Genomic DNA, 17071 nt, shown 5'->3' with positions numbered 1-17071 from the left:
GTAATGCTCATTCTTTTTTAAGTCACAACTATGTATTAAACACCAGGAATACTAAAATAAATCACAGTTTTTATTTTATATATGTTAAGTAGCTCCTGATTAATTTTGAAGAATTGCTTTAGAAAATTGTACCAGGTTTTGTGGGTCAGGATGAGGTGAAGAGGGACTAGTAGGTCTGGCATCAGAAATAAACATATAGATAGCTATTACAGTAATCTACTCCAGGCAGCAGTTGCTAGCACCTCATCTCATGAAAGTTGAATGTACTCATGACTCTGGACAGAGTATTGAACTGAGTGGGATAAGTAATAGCCAGTCCTAGTTTTATACCCTTTGAGATTCCCATTTGATGCCTCTTTAACTTGCTACAGCCATTAAGCTGCCTGGCTTGAGATTTCATACTAGGTTCTCTGCTTCTCCCAGAAAGTGCCAAAAGACCAATTGCTGATTCTGAAATAGCAATTTCTTCCCTCACTGTTGAAAACTATAATGTTTCCCAGATGACAGCTGCAGAGGATCCTGCAAACATTTTATATAAGGGAAATGAAGTGGCAAATGGAGAGAGAAAAACAATATATTCACTGTAGAAGATAGGTTCTGTGGATCATAAACCAAAGTTACTCTTACCCAGAATTAGAGATGAGAGCAGAAGCCATATTTTTAAAATGTGGAAAGTAGCGGCTATCAGTTGGTCTTTGCTAAAGGAAAGGAGTCAGAAAAAGAGCCTCTGATATACAATGCATGCTGGAAAATTGTTTTCCTGTGTACATCCTCACACAGTGTGGCAGCTGTGGTCTCCCAGTTCAGGTTCTCCTTGAGACTGTTTCAAATAATGAAAAACTGTAAATTGAAATGGTTGGTTTCAGAGTCAGAACTTAGGACTTTTATCATAGTCAGTTGGTCTACATTAGATTGATAACTTCTATTTATTTTGGAATAAACCACAGAAGAGCTGAGCAGAGTGTCCCTTCAAAACATGGAGTAGTGTTTTCAGTATGGTCCCAGCTCAGAATTTCCAGGATGATCTAGAATTAAAAATTTGTATCCCCTCTCCTATCCCAGACCCACTGAAATCAGAAATTAAAGGGAGAGGGGTATAATTAAGTGGTAGAGCACATGCTGATGATGTAAAAAGCCTTGGATTTAATCTTCAGTTCTCTCTCTCACTCTCTCTCCTTAGAATGAAGCCCAGTTATCTGTGCTGTAAGCAGCCCTCTAAATGATTCTGATGCATTCCATAGTTTGAGAACCATTGATCTATGTTTTGTTTTTTGGCTTTGCTTTACTGATTTTTAGTATGATCTTGCCCACTGATGATCAGGTGGGATTGCTCTTTACATATGTCATGGTCTTATTTTTAACAAACTGAAGAGGTATAGATGATGCCATGCATAAGTCATTTACTGTCATGGTAGACCTCTTTGAACTTTAGTTTTTCTATAAAGTGATGGCAATAATACCTACCATTCATTGTTTCTGTTTAAAGAATATATACATAGTAGACAATCTGTCAGGCATTATGCCATTATATGTTAAACATTATGCCAGTCAAATAAACTAAAGACTGCAGTTTAGTAAAAGTGTTTTCTTAAATACAGTACATTTAGTTTAATTTGAATTTCAGATAAACACAAATAATTTTTAATGTAAATATATCATGAAAGTATTTGTTTACCTGAATGATAATTAATATTGTGTATCTGAAAGTCAAGTTTAACTGAGTGTTCTATAATTTATTCCCTAAACGTTGTAAGTCTGTTAGTATTTAGTACTGACTACCTCTAATGGAGGTATACTGGACCAACCAATGGGGCCAGAGATGTCTTCCCACAGATGAGATAAACTTGAGTTAAGTATAAAAAAGAAAATATAAATAAGCCCAGGGAGGTAACACATGTAAAGTGTTAGCCACTGTTATGGTTTAGATCTAAAATGTTCCTCAAAAGTATCATATGTTTAGAGATGGGCCCTTTGGAAGGTGATTGGATCGCGGGAGTGCTGTACTCATTAATGGTGGTAAACCTTGATGAAATCCACATGATGCTGGTTATTCAGGCATGCAGAATAAAAGAGTTATGGGGTCACAGAGGCTTTCACCAAGATTTCAGAAGGAAGCCCAAGAGGTTAGGGAGAAATGTGTGACAAAGTCACAGTCTCTACCAAGATCCCCTGACAGGGCTGTACAAGAAGCTGTGAAAGTAAAGACAAAGCTTCAGTAGAGTCCCCAGGAAATTGGAGATGGCAGGAATGTGAAACTTCTGCTAAGAAAAGCTGTAGGCTGGAGGAAAGCTGCAGCTTATGAGTAGAGCAAGCCCAAAATACAGGCCATGTGAGCTGCAACAAATAAGGCCATGAGGGCAAGGGCTGCCCAATCTCTTTAGAGTTCATATCTCACCACAACTTGCTCCGAGTGCTCAACATGGAGCTACAGGGTTTAATGTCTTCCTTGATGGATTTTGGTCTTGCTCTTATCAGATTCTTTTCTCTTCCCCTATTTTTCCGTTTTGGAATGGAAATACTTGCTCTGTGCCATTGTTTGTTGGAAGGTTTTCTTTTTTATTTTTGCAGGGGGTCAGAACGAAGAGTTTATCTTGACTCTCAGAGGAGACTTTGGATTTGGACTTTTCAGCAATACTGGAGCTGTTTAAATTTTGATGATTCTTATAGATACACTAAATACATTTTGCATAATGAGATGGACATGAGCTTTGAGAGGCCAAGGGTGGAATGTTATTATTAAAATCTAAAACTTCCACCAAACATTTCATGTGTTTACTGGTTGGGCTTTTGGAAGGTGATTGAATTATGAGGGTGCTAGTCTCATCAGCGGTGAGTTCATAGCTGAATATGCCATTAGGAGGTAGGGTCTCTTCTGAGAGGAACTGGCTAGGGTATATTCTTGTCCCTCATTCTTCCATGGCCCACTATACCATTTCTGCCTTGGAACAACCCTACTTTGGACTGAATCATCTGAAGCACTGAACCAAAATAAACCTCTTCCTTTAAATTGTGGTGTCTGACCTTTGGGAAAGTGACTGATATAGTCACAAAGTCTGCTGGTATAAGTAGGAAATTTCTGTTGGCAGGTAACAAAGATCCACCTGAGATTACTTAATTAAAAAGAGGGATTAATTAGGACACTTGGAGTATCTTTTCAAATTCAAGGATAATTTGAGCAGTAAAGCTCTAGGAAAAGCAGCCATGAATAGAGGCACTGTGAGGATGTCTAGGAAAACCCCTCCCTTTGTCTGAAGCATACATCCACTTTACTCCCAATTTCCTTGCACATAGATTTTTGACATTTCACAGTCAATGTCAGGAAGTAAAGGACCTTGAAAATTAAGCTTTCAAGTTTCTATATCTTGTGTTCACACAGAACCTCTGTATGTCATGGTTTCAATTCCTTATTCCCCAGAACAAGGACAGATCAAACTTGCCAAGTGATCATTGCTAAGCTGTATGAACTTTTGAATCTTCTTGCAACCATGTGGATTCTTGTTATGAAAAAGGCCCAGTGCAGTTTAATATGAAAGATATTTCTGTACTGGCACACATTAGATGCTTCTGAAACATTAGCTTTTTCCTTTTCTGAAAAACTATTAACTTTTGCTGAGTCCTTTTATATTTAGGTTTAATGTACTAATAACCCTAAATGAAGTCAGTGAAATAAGTGAAAAGTTTCAACAGCAAAATTTGTTGGTGAAGAACTTTAGGGTGATCCTTAGGAGCTGGGTTGGTGGCACATACCTGTAGTCCCAGAACTCAGAAGCCTGTGTCAGGAAGATCACTGTGAGTTTAAGGCCAGCCTGAACTATACAGTGAGACACTGCCTCAAAAAACCAAAAACTAAGAAAAAAAACAAAAACTGAAAAAACAAATCCTTAAAAATACTTACATGTACTTTATGAAAGGAAGACAGAGAAAGAAAAGACAGAGGGCAAACCTAATTAAGTGGTTGTATTATAGATCATGAAGATCTGGAGCCATGCAAGTAAACCTCTGTGAGTTGACTTTTTTCTTCTCTTTTTGGGCAGCATGAAGTACCTATCTTTTAGTATATAAAGTCTTGGTTTCTAGTATTTGTTCTTACCCTATCATTAGTGGCTCTAGAAATAAAAAAAAAAAAAAACCTTTTTAATACCCTTCAAAACTTTTCTAGCTTCATTATAATTCATATAAAATTGGTGAAGTTATCCCTCTTGAAGAGATTCTTATTTTTTAAATGATTCACTGTCTCTCTAGAAGATATGTCTGTACTCTAATTCCTTAGCTAGTATTTTTTATTTGATTATGAATTATTGTAGTTCATCCAGTACCATAAACATTGATCAGGTTTTGCCATGATGTGACTCCTTGGAATAGTTCTGACTTAGGGTAATAAAAGGGTAAGGTAATTAGGGGATATCCCTTAATAATCAATAGCTACTTCAAAGTGAAATATCAGAACCTGTGACCAGAAACCTACTTTTGGCCAAATCTTGAGAGGCTGAGTGTGGTTATATGGCTGAAAAGATGCACAGTAGGGCAAGAATACAACAGGCATGAGTTGGTGGAAATTTGGCCAAGTGTCTTCATCAAAGCTCTCCCAAGGCTACCATAAGCCATAGCATTTATCAGATCAAATGAAAGGTTTCTTGAGGGCAGAGGAAGGGTACTGTGGTGGAATAAAAGGGAAACTTCATTCTGCTCCATAGAACAAAACTAGGCTAACAGCCCTATTGTTACATTTTTCTTTCTGTAAATTTATTCATCTCATCTCTTCTTTTTTATGCAAAATTTGGAATTCCATTCAGCATCTGGTTTTAGATCTCTTCCATCTCTTCCATTATTTTTTTTCCTCTACTGTAGTCTATGTCTTTTCTTACGTAAATGTTTCTTCTTCATAACAGTATTGATGTTTACTGATTAACATTTGGCTAAGTATTTCAACTCACTGAACCTATAGAGAAATCTTATAATCCCTGTTTTCAGAGAGAGAAACCAAGCTCTGAGGTGTTGATGACCTTTTTATAAGTTGCACGGATTCTAAGTTTTAGTGTTAGAATTAGATATCAAATGTATCTGGGTGTGGATACAACTCCCAGGCCCATCTTCTTAGATTCTCTTCTGTGATATATATCCATTATAGAATGTTTGGAAGAAACGTGAAAGAAATGTGCTTCATAAAACACCCATAGTCATCACACCCATGAAAAACAGAGCTAAAACTTTGTTATCATTCCAGTACTTTTAATGCATAGTAAACAGAAAATTTTAGTACATATTATGATTTGGTGATCAGTTCAATAAATTAACATCCTTAAAAGGTATAAAATAACGAATCTTAAAAGCAAAATATATTTTGATATGTATAGAAAAAAGCAGACTTCAGATACTTTAAATTATATCTGTAATGTAAAACAAACAATTCATTAACCATTATTTGACTTTTCAAATAATGAAATGGTTAGAGAATACTTAATTGTTAAGTAAAGCATTTAGATGTGATCCTATGGATATGTACTAACAATGAAATATCCTTTTTGTTTCTAGCATACAGTATTTCCTTTTAGGAAATGTACCAGAATTTCAAAAAGACTTCTAGGAAAATATTTTTTAATCTCCTGAACAGTTTGGTTCCACAAGATGAAATTCCTTCTGATGACTATTTTAGACTTACATCTGAAAGAGCAAGCACTGAATGAAATCACCAATTTAATGATATTGATAGAGTGGGAAGAAAGTCTTATGTAAATAACTTTCTAATACAATGGTTTGGAAATATAATAAAACCTATACTTTATGCTGGGACAAGATTTTACTTGAGCTTGAAGATGATGTTATATTTCTAAGCTCCAAAGTGAACATAAGTGGGGACTTTACTCAGAAAGAGCAAATTAATTTTAAAGAGCTGTGACCCTCCAGCTAAATTCTATTTCAAGTGACTGGGAGGAAGGGAAGTTGAATGCCCTACTTTGGCTTTGACATTCTCTCCTTTTCTCTTTAGAATTTGAATGTAAACTCCTCTCCCTCCTAGGTTTTTAAAAATGTAATACAATCAACTCTGAGTATTTTTGCCTCAAAGACAAAATGAGGTTAAAGTCATGTACCTATCCTCACCAACATTGTAACTTTCTTGATAAAATTATAATATCTATACAAATGAGGATCAATGCTTCATAAATTGACATGAGAACAAATAAGGGAAGTGACTAGACTACTGCAGCACATAGTAGGTGCCCTAAGCATTTAAAATTCCATCCTGTTTACTTTCCAACCAATCCATAAGCACATCTTTGACTCATTCATTGATAGCTTCATACCTACAGTATGTTACAGTTTATACAGTTGATGTATTTCTCCACATTAGCTCTCTGGTTCCACATCCTCCCAATCTTAACAATGTTTCTTCTCTTTCTATGGGGAACTGAGGTTCAGACAAATGAGATGACTTGACTCTATATCCCCTGATACAGAGCTTAGACTCAAATCCAGACCTCTTGACCACACATCCTGTGCTGTATGCAGTGTTCCAAAGCTGCCTACATCATTTACGTATTTAGGAACAACCATGTGATTTAGGCTGTGTTTTTCTCACACAATGCAGTCTGTGTACAAAATGAAAAAAAATAATTCAGTAGAGTTTGAATAGATACAACCTCAGAATTTTTCTAAAATGTCAGCCACTCCCTTCTATGAAAAGCAATGTTTTAAAATATGATTAGTATTCTGAGAATAGGATAATGGTAAACATTATGTTTTTGCATTATCATGAGATGGCAAAATTACTCACTCTCAAAGGACCAGCTGCTCAAGGGCGGCTGGCACCAATGCTGCCTACATTCTCAAACTATTTTAATTGGTAGTTTTCTGGGATTTTTTTTAGTCAAAGAGGAAATGTATGTGAAACCTATTAAAACCATACCATCTGTTATGATGAAATGACATTACTTAGTGAAATGATCCATCTCAGGATTTAGAGGCTGCTCAGTTTTGTTATTGAGTTCAGGGTTCAATAACTCACCTTCTCACACAGGGATAGAAAAATTATAGACAGAAAAAGAAGACAGGAAAATGTTCTCATATTTTTATATAACATGTCCAATATGGTCCTATAAGTTTGAACTAATATAGTTAACATACAGGAAACTATTCATCACATTAGATAGATATGGTCTAAAGATGAAAGAAGCTAGATTTTGAAATAGGAAGACCTGAGTGTAAATCCAACCTGTGCCCAAATTGCTGACAGCTTTGAATAAAACACAACCACTTGGAACTATTCTCATTTCTGTAGTGTAGGTTAGTTTTATCCACAAAGTTAAGAGAGAAATCAATAGTTAAGGATATATTATAAGTCAATGAATATTGCTCTGCTACCACTAACAACCATTTACTAGGTGCTTATTACATACCAGGGTCTATGTAAGGGCTTATATGTACATCATTAATTTAATCTTCCCCTAAAGATTTCATATTAGATATTACTATTGTAACAAATTTAAAGATGAGAATGGAGAGGCTTAAAGAGGTTAACCAAATTAACCATAATTACAAATTCAGGAAATAGAGAGCTCAGTAATTGAACTTAGACTTATTCTTTTACTCATTTAGCAATACTTAAGTAATATATCTGAGCAAATCTGAACACTCTTTGGGAGGAAGGACTGGAAGTGGAGAGTGGTTGTTGGGTAAAAACAAACCATGTTCCTTTTATCTTGGCCATTATGGAGAAAATACATTAGAAGATGACAAGAGAGAACAGGAAGAGATTAGACTAAATATTGCGAAGGTAGTCTATGTAAGAAATGACGTTGACTTCAACCAGGTTGGTAGCTATGAAGTTGCAAAAAAACTTATCAGGTAGGAGTGAGCATGTAATGGGGCTAGGAAAGAGGTGTCAGGCAAAAATAGCCCCTCATTTTTTACTGTGAGCGGTATGGTAGCCTGAAATGAGAAACACTAGCATGGAAATCCAGAGTAATGAAATCTGTCTAACCTCAAGCTCCATGCTCTTAACCATTATTACTGTCTACACTAATTATTAGGAAAATAAGACATCTGCAGTCCATGCCACATCACTATAAGCTACCTGGAAAGGTTTATAGAAAAGTCATATTCCTTCCCACATAAAAATGGGGGGGGGGCACGGAATAAAAGTTTAGCATAGAATTCAAGTAAGTACTTTGGATAGGATTATATGAATGACTCTTCAAACTCTGATAAATTTGAACTTTAATATTTATAATGTTGTGAGGTGAATTTGAAGGAAAAAGATAGTTGAACATATTTTTCTGGAAAGCTAACATTTAATTTTATGTGATTCAGTTGTACATATTTTTCTTTTTTCTATATTTTTATACTTTTATTATTTATTACTTTTGTAACTTTAGTAAATTATTTGGAAAAACTCAACCTCTAAAGTTATATCTGTTCTCTACATAATCCGTAGTTACAAGTTCAGAGAAACCCTCAAATCATACCCTTGAGTCAAACCAATTAAAATCCATCAAAAGAATGGTGTAAGACACAGACATCTTAAACTACAGGTACTTCCAGTTCTGCATATGTGATGCCATCCCAGTCAGAGTGGACTGGAGTTCAGGTTGAGAACTGATCTGTAGTGTAATGAGATGAGAAAGATGAGGAGTTTAAGATTTTCTTGGAATTGGTTTTTTGTTTTGTTTTGTTTTGTTTTTGCAATTTATTATTCCAAACTTCACCATACCCTTTACTTCCCCACAATTTAAGATGGGCATCATAAAAATATTCTTCAAGAACTCCTCCTAGCCACTCTTGAATCGTATCCATTTTCCTTTCTTTCAGGGTCAATGATTGTATCTTGCGAGTGAATGAGGTCGATGTGTCGGAGGTTTCCCACAGTAAAGCAGTGGAAGCCCTCAAAGAAGCGGGGTCCATTGTTCGGCTCTATGTGCGTAGACGACGACCCATTTTGGAGACTGTTGTGGAAATCAAGCTGTTTAAAGGGCCTAAAGGTAATAAAAACATAAATAAGACAGAAATGGCAAACTATTGGGCTAACCGTCTGTGCCACAACCCACTTACAATGTTTCTTCCTTTGACATTCAGTGATTAGCATGTGTCTTAATCACTTTCTGGTTGGTGAGATACCATACATGACACCCTCAATTTATAAGACAGGTTTATTTTGGCTCACAGTTAATAAGAGGTTTCAGTCCGTACCTGGCTGGCTCCAGGGCAGAAGCACATAATAGAAGGGCCTGCTGATAAGGAAAGTCTCACCTAATGGCAGAGAGGAAACAGAGAGACTGAAAGTAGGAACCCGGAAGGAAGATATTCGCTTTCAGGTCATGCTCTTACCGATCCCCCTCTGACCAGGCCCCACCTCCTAACACAACATTTAGCCATATGTCCCCATAATAAATCACCTTTCAAGATCCCCACCTTTGAACATCTGAGGCTTTTGGACCAATTTCCACATATAAACTATAACAACAACAAACTGGAAATTCTGCAATAGTGATTTCTACAAAAGGATAAAAAACCCAAAAAACTCTGAATATGAACTCAGATAAAACCTAGATTTGGGTAGGAATGGTTTTATAAATAGTAATAGCAATAGCCACTTATACTTTTCTGTAATTTTTAAAATTTACTGGATTATTATAACCTGGCTAGCACATAAACACTTTCTAATAGTCCAGATATAAATAACAAATCCTCTCAATTAGCAAAATAATGTAAATAATAAATCTATATTGATATAATAATTATAATTTTATAACACTTTCGATTTTTAAAATTTCTGTGATACTTTTATGTATTGTAGCTAACAAGAACTACTCATTTTATTTTGGAAGAGCCAAAATAAGTTAATTTTTTTTGTAATGTTCACAGATCTCTAGAGGTTTTTGTGCTTACTCTGGGTAATTTCAAAGACAATGAGATGAATTAATATACTAATTTTTAAGAATCCTTTAAGAATTCTTTAGAGTGACATTTAATATTAGTTTAATATTTCAAATATTGTAGAGAAATCCAATTAACCTCAGTAGTTACGCATTTTAGATTATAGCTGAATAATTACTAGAGTCTGAGTCACTTCCCTTTCCTTTAAAATCTATTTAATCTCTAATACTAAAGGTTATTTTCAAAATAAGCATATCACCTTCTTGGGTAGTGGGGAGTATTAAAGATCTCAAGAGTCAAAGACTGAATTTAAAAGCCTAGTTCAGCCATTTAGTTGTGGAGGTACCTTGACTGAACCACCCCTTGTTAAGTGAATTCAATAAGTATAAGCCATCCCATAGGCTTCATGAGGATGAAACCTTTCACTAATAGCTGATGCACACTGAGCAAGCAGACCCTGGTGGTTAAGAGTGCAGAGCCTCTGCTCCCAAAGTGTGTAGAACGGAACCCAGGCTTTGCAGCTCACAAGCTGTTAGACTGGGCAAACATTTAACCTCTCTCCCTTAGTTTTCTCATCTACAAAAAGGAAATAAAAATAGTACTTTACTTGCTCTTATGTATGTGATGATTAGATGAGTCAGTTCACATTAAGTATTTAAAATAAGTCCTGGCATAAAAAGACTGCCCAACAAATATTAGCTATGTATACATATTATTTGTAATATTATTTACTACATACAGTTTTAGCCTTTGTAACAGTATGCGGTAATGTCCTGAAAACACTCAGAAATCTCTCTTAAGTTAAATTCAAATATATTAAAAATCACAGGACTTTCAAAAACAGAAAAAAAATAAAGCATTCTCATACTACAACCTTTAACAGTATGAAAAAAAGACCTTCTACCCTATGCATTTACTAAAATCATTGTCAAGGTGCTTGAAAGCCAAATTGTCCATATATATTATTTCTGTTGCAAATATATGCTATATATAAATAGTGTGTAACTATTTCTACAATCCAATTAATAGCAATTATTCAATGCTCCCCTAAGGCAAATACCAGTTTTAAGTGTGCAGCACAGTATAACTATCCATTTATATGCTTCCTGTTCTGAGTCACTCCATGACCTCCAGCTGCTCATCAAGCACTCAAAGCCTACAGGGAAATGATAACCAAAACTCCTTAATTTTATCAGGAACACATTTATTTTTTCATCTTTATTTTTGGCGCTAGGGCTCCCTCCAGCTCATTTACTTCAGTCCAAACTGTTTTCTTCTTTGAACCTGGACTGGGGCAGGAATTGCCTTGTGGCATCATCCAGGGGGAAGTGAAAAATGAGCATAAATCAACGAGGTAAATGAAGGCAATAACCCAGAGAGTATATGGTGTCTGGAAGATGAGGCTACACACATGCTTGACCTACTGATCCAAGGAGAACCAGTAAATTATTAACTCACTTTACATCTTGAATGCAGCTCCTGGCAAATCTGTATTTGGCCTGTTGGGATACTGCTAAATCAGTCATACTTTTTGTGTTGTCACTATGTAAAGGTCACTGATGTGGATTTGTTTCTCTATATAAAGCTTATTGATTTACAAGGAAAGAAACTTTTCTAGTCATTGTTTGAATTCCTGATGCCTTTCCCAATGGCTTAAATGCAGGAAATACAGAATCACAGTAAGTTAAATAATTACATTGGATTTCATACTAAATCTGATCATAGTTTGCTCTCTTAACTTCAGTTAGCACCTTATACCTTATTTGAATTACAATATATTTGAAATTGAAGAGCATCAAGAAACAACATGTATATATACCAATTCTCCACAATGAATGCATTTATTAGGTACTAATAAAAAGGGGAAATATACTTAAAAGAAATTTCTACCAAGGCTTACCTTATATCTTGGAAATGTATGCAATGTGGAAGATGAAGATGAATGAAATTTAATCTTTTTCCTCAAAAAGTTACAGTGAGAAAGAAATATGTAAAACTATCTTAGTTTAATGCAAGTAAGGGTAAAATCATCTCTGTGATGGAGCTTGAACCATGAATTTAATGGAACAATAGGTACATAGGAAGTTCTTCTTTACCTTTCTTTGACCATGAGGATACTCTATAGTAAACATTAACAATCTAGCCCATTGAGCTAACTAAACTCAGATGTATGCATTTACTATAGAGCTATCTAGACATATATTTAGTCTGTCAATAACTGAACAAATATTTGTTGAGTATCCACTATTGTATTGCAAAGCACAGAACTAGAAAATAGGAATTCAGAAAGGAAAGAGAGATAGTACTTCCTCTCAAGAAGAAAAGAGTCTGGTGGAGGAAGCACCTGTAATATAAACTGGAGAAAGTGCTATAAATTAGTGTAAAAGACTGATAAGGGGGAATCCAGCTAAATAATGGGTCAAAGGAGACTTCTATAGCAACTATCATATAAACTAAGATTTTAAAATATAAATTAAAATGGAAATTTAGCCAGATAAAAAATCAAGAAAGGCATTCCAGATCAATATAAAAGCATACATCTATGAAAGTTCTATTACAGAAAAGATCTTGATACCTTCAGGACAATGAATAATATGAAATGAAATGATTGAGGTCAGCAGGGATCAGCTCATGTCTAGCTTCACTGACTATATTCAAAGATTTGTAGTTATTTTTAAATGCATTTAGAAGTTACTGTAAAATTGTAAGCTTGAGAAGGATGTGATCAATCAGTCATTTTCAGAAGATCATTCTGGCTACTATGAAGAAAATGGATTAGAGAGGGCAAGAGTGAGACTAGAGATCAGTGAGTGGTACATGGAAGTAGAGGTGAATGGATTTTAGGATTCTTCGAAATAGTTATTTGTTGGTTTTCCAATTCCATACTCTGTGTTTATTCCATCTATTGCACAAATTACTAATTATGGGATGATGTTTGATATTTGTAATTCTGTCTTGATAGCAGTGCTAATCTTCCCGATATTCAGATAGAACCAACTGGTTGGTGATTTACAGTCATGTACTTTGGTAAAATATTTGGATAATATGCAAATCTGATTCTTAACAATATGCAAAAATTTTCCTAACGTTATGGTGAGAGTTGATCACTGAAAGCAACTGGGGTGACTATATATGGGCAGTCTGTTGAGGAAAAAAGTGTGCTATCACGTATAGAAAGCAATGATTAGGGAAATCCATTTAAGTTTACCATTAGCAACTGAAAATCAGGCAAAGAAAAAACCTGAAGTTCATATATGGATTCCCAAGAAATAGGGTTGCAACGTAAGTTTTTCTTGTGATTTTCTCAAGAAGGCTAAGTCATAACTTAGTGAGGTGTATGATTAAATAAATGTCAAACTGTTGATGTCTGTGGCCTAAAGCAAAGAAAGGTAAAGCTCTAGAAATTAGATGACTTCCTTTAAGATGCTTTAGTTGTTTAAGAATCATGTAAGTGGTTTAAAGGCTTCATTCTAAAACTAAAAATTCAGTTTCATTAATATCCAGAGGTAGACTTGCTTATGGTTTATTTTAGCCACTTACTAACAAAAACTAGAAGAGTAACTAAGTCCATCTAGCAACAAATTTCAACAATTCTCCAAACGTTTAAAATGTTTATATACATCACCTACTTTAATTTCTTTATAGATACAGTTGGGTTTGGGGTTTTATTTTGGTTTTTTGTATTTTTTAATTTTTCAGTTATACAGCTTTATATCAGTGCAAACTGAAGATACAATAAAGATTACAGAGTCTTCTTTGTACAGGAAATAGTAATGGTGTCAAAGTATAGAGGTACAATCAGAATATATGGTAATTGTTTACATTAAAATGTATTACAGTAAAAGACACGTTACCATTAATCCCCATTGCTTCAAACACATATATTCCATCATTCTTACCGTTTTCTGAAGCAATCTAGAAGTCCTCTTTCATAAGGGTCCACTAGATGTGATCAAAAATACAGTGAAATTCTGTGTAGTACTATCCCATGAAGAAGGAATGCTTGTGAAAACATTACAGTCTGTCCTTGTCCACCTTATTCACTAGATCTGGCACTATAAAACTTTTGGATTTTCCTTGAAGTTAAAATGACCACAAATGTAATACTTTTCAATCTATTCAGAATAGTGAGGCAGTCATGACAGGGCACATGACAAGGCAATTGAAGACATTACAAAAAGGGCTTCTAGAACTGCTTTAGAAAGTGTCAGAGGAAAAGTGTAAGTGGGAAGTTTGAAGTGAGGGGGAGTATTTTGATGGGGATTAATGGCAATATCTTTTACTCCAATAATTTTTAAAATTTAAACATTCACTGTATTTTTATCATATATCATATATTTATTTGTGTTTGGGTTATGATTGCCCTATTAATCTGTACTTCATGAAAATGAATAAGTATGTTTATATGTGTATATTTTTCCTTTTTAAAATTCCATTTCAGTATACTCCATGTGTAAAAATGTCTCCAAAAAATTTAAAGTTGGTGTCATGGTGCCTTAGCACTGTTTTCCACTACTTGCCCCTTACCAATGCAACCTGCTTGCTTCATAGCTCTCCATTTGTGTTAATGGACAGTCACCCAAATTTAAAACCTCAAAGTTGTTTTTTATTTCTTTCAGTTCTCTCTTCTTCACTGCCTTTATTAAATAGTCATCATATCTTTTGAGAGCCATTTAGAACATAATTAACCCATCTCATTGAAATCTTCACTATCATGATTATAAAATTCAAATCTTCATGATACCTGATTTACTGTAATAGACTTCATTGCCAGCCCCTCCCTTTCATGTCTACACACCTCTTCTAGATCAATTTTCAAAAAAATCACTACTCTATAAATGTTCCCTAGTGGTCTAAAATCTCCAGTGATTTTTCATTGCCACTAGGTAAAAATTTAAACTTCTCATAGTATTTCACACTGTCTGATGTTCTCCGCCTCCTCCATCTCCATGTCTTGATTTCAGCCTTCTTTTCTCATTCCCCCTATCATGTACCTCTTGATTCAGATAGGCTGGATTATGGACCATTTCTTAAATGAATGCCATACTCTTCTGCCTCTAAGCCTCTGCCCATCCCATTCCTGGCTTTGGAATGCCTTCCCTTACTATTGTTACCATTATCTGTATCATGATAGCTATCTCCAAAGAACCCAACCAGAAGCAATCATTCACTCCTAAGGGTTTGTAAAATGCTTTATTTCTTCCTCTTCTGCTCATCCTTTTATTACCAGTTCTTTGAAGGAAATCATAATATATGGAAAGCATAGGTAGCAACAACTCAAACTAAGGAGATAAGCAACCTGCTAATGCTAAGTATTAAGGCACTGGCCTTATGATCTCTACCTTAGTCTACACTAAATTTAAAGTATTTAGCAAATGTTGAAAAGGGAAGTACAAGCCCAAGGTTAACTCTGTGACCAAATTCTGGTTAGTAAAAGGGAGAAAAATTAACAGAGAGTTGAGGGAAGAGTACAAGGCAGGTGAAGACCATCACAGCAGTATAGCAAAGGGGAAAAGAAATGGCCAAGATGGAACCAATGACTTCAATACTGCCAGGAAGGAGCCCATTATAAGGAAAGCCCTTGCATTGACCCTGCTTTTGTACTCCTAAAAGAAACTGTAGAAGAGGTTGAATCAAAACAGCGATGGAAGCCTCTAGCATACCACCTGAGTCTGAATAATCAAAATCAAGTTTCTAAATTATCAAGGATTTTAATTTTTTTCATAATGTCTAACCTGACAGATTTGTTGTCCACTTTGCTTACATATAAGCTTGACATTCAACATAACATGGTATTACAGAGAATTTATCAAATAGTCAAGACATCAACTTTTTTATTTCTGCACATTTTTTTCTAATAAATTTTTGTTCACCTGTCTATTTTTTTCTCTCTCTGATATCCAGCCAAAGTGAACCAACCATCTTGTCATTTAAATGAAGAATTCATTTAAAAATTTCAGAAATTGTCATTTGACAAATTGATTGTTCTGTAATTTCACCGTTAGTATTCAGGCCTAGAATCCCCTGTGTTGAGCACATAGTAGTATTGAATTAACACTGAGTGAACTAGGATTTTCCCTGAATATTAAATGCACTGTCCTTACACTTAGTACTGAGACTGACTATACTGAAAGTATTTTTCCATTCTATCTATGGGCACCTTTGCCAACAGTACTATTTAGCAAGCTGGACTAATGTTCACCTAATTTTAGGTGATTAAGTTTGCAAAGGTCTGAGTTGTCCAGAATTCCATTGTTCATGACCAAGCAGTTTACCATCTTGCTGTCAGAAACTAAACACAAGGTTTATACAGTGGTTGGATTACTAGTACACAATAGATTATTGCGTCAAGGAACACCATACAGTCCCTGTTTCTTGCCATGGGGGAAATTATAATGTGTATTCATTTTTTAATGCATGTGCAACTGTGTCTCTGAATGCAGGGCACCGTTTATTTTCTATTCAGGTATATGTCCTGGGCTCTGAATTGCAAGTGGTGGGTGAACTTGTTTTTGGTGAAGGACCACTCTGAACAATGGTTTGACTCTCAGTAAGCACTAATGGCAAATTTAACTGTTTGGCATGAGGTGTCAACGCGCTACATTTTCCTTTTAGTGCTAAAATATTATTCAGTTCTTTTAAATTACCAAAATTATTCCCTTTGGCACATAAGGAGATCTGCTTGAATGCACGTATAGTAGAACCTTTTATTGGAATAAAATAAACAGAGTCAGAGAGAAAATGCCAAACTACAAGTTTAAGCAAGAGAAACATTTTTCTTGGAAATAAATGCCACCTAATTTACCACTTTCTGTCCAAAAAAAAAAAAAATCTCTTCATACTAACTGAATAATGAACTTTGTTTCAACGTAATTTATTTGATAAGTTTACTTGTTTTCTGGCATTTATCTATACAACTTACTGTGTATGAATGTTGTTAATTTCTTATTATTTCTGAATACAAGGTATGTGCTTGTGGCTTTCCCCTAAGCTAATATTTTATTAGTCTTTATAATGAGATTTGTAAACAAACTCTCTCCTGAGATCTTGTAGCAAATGATTTATGGATGAAAAAATAAACTACAAATATTGTCACTGTAATCCCCACTTTTCTGTACCCTATATTATCAGAGAGTAAATCACTTGATTACATTTACTAAATCTTTTTAGAAATTAAGGAATTGGACCACTCATCTCATTT

At 34.9% G+C, this 17071-nt stretch overlaps 1 protein-coding gene across 38 annotated transcripts in view; it reads left to right on the top strand.

The window, feature by feature from the left end:
• Positions 1-17071, top strand: part of Dlg2 (discs large MAGUK scaffold protein 2) — a 2046311-nt gene that overhangs the window by 1457380 nt on the left and 571860 nt on the right. For all 38 annotated transcript variants that reach the window (XM_087212053.1, XM_087212052.1, XM_087212046.1 and 35 more), the window contains one exon: positions 8806-8975. In XM_087212053.1, coding sequence (XP_087068179.1) covers positions 8806-8975 — 170 coding nt within the window. The remainder of the gene's footprint in view (positions 1-8805; positions 8976-17071) is intronic.

The sequence above is a fragment of the Heterocephalus glaber genome, unplaced genomic scaffold (genome assembly GCF_053883595.1).
Source record: "Heterocephalus glaber isolate CG9 unplaced genomic scaffold, H.glaber_assembly_v1.0 deba00001429, whole genome shotgun sequence".
In the NCBI taxonomy this organism is placed as follows: Eukaryota; Metazoa; Chordata; class Mammalia; order Rodentia; family Bathyergidae; genus Heterocephalus; species Heterocephalus glaber.
This window is presented reverse-complemented; position numbering and strand designations above follow the sequence as displayed.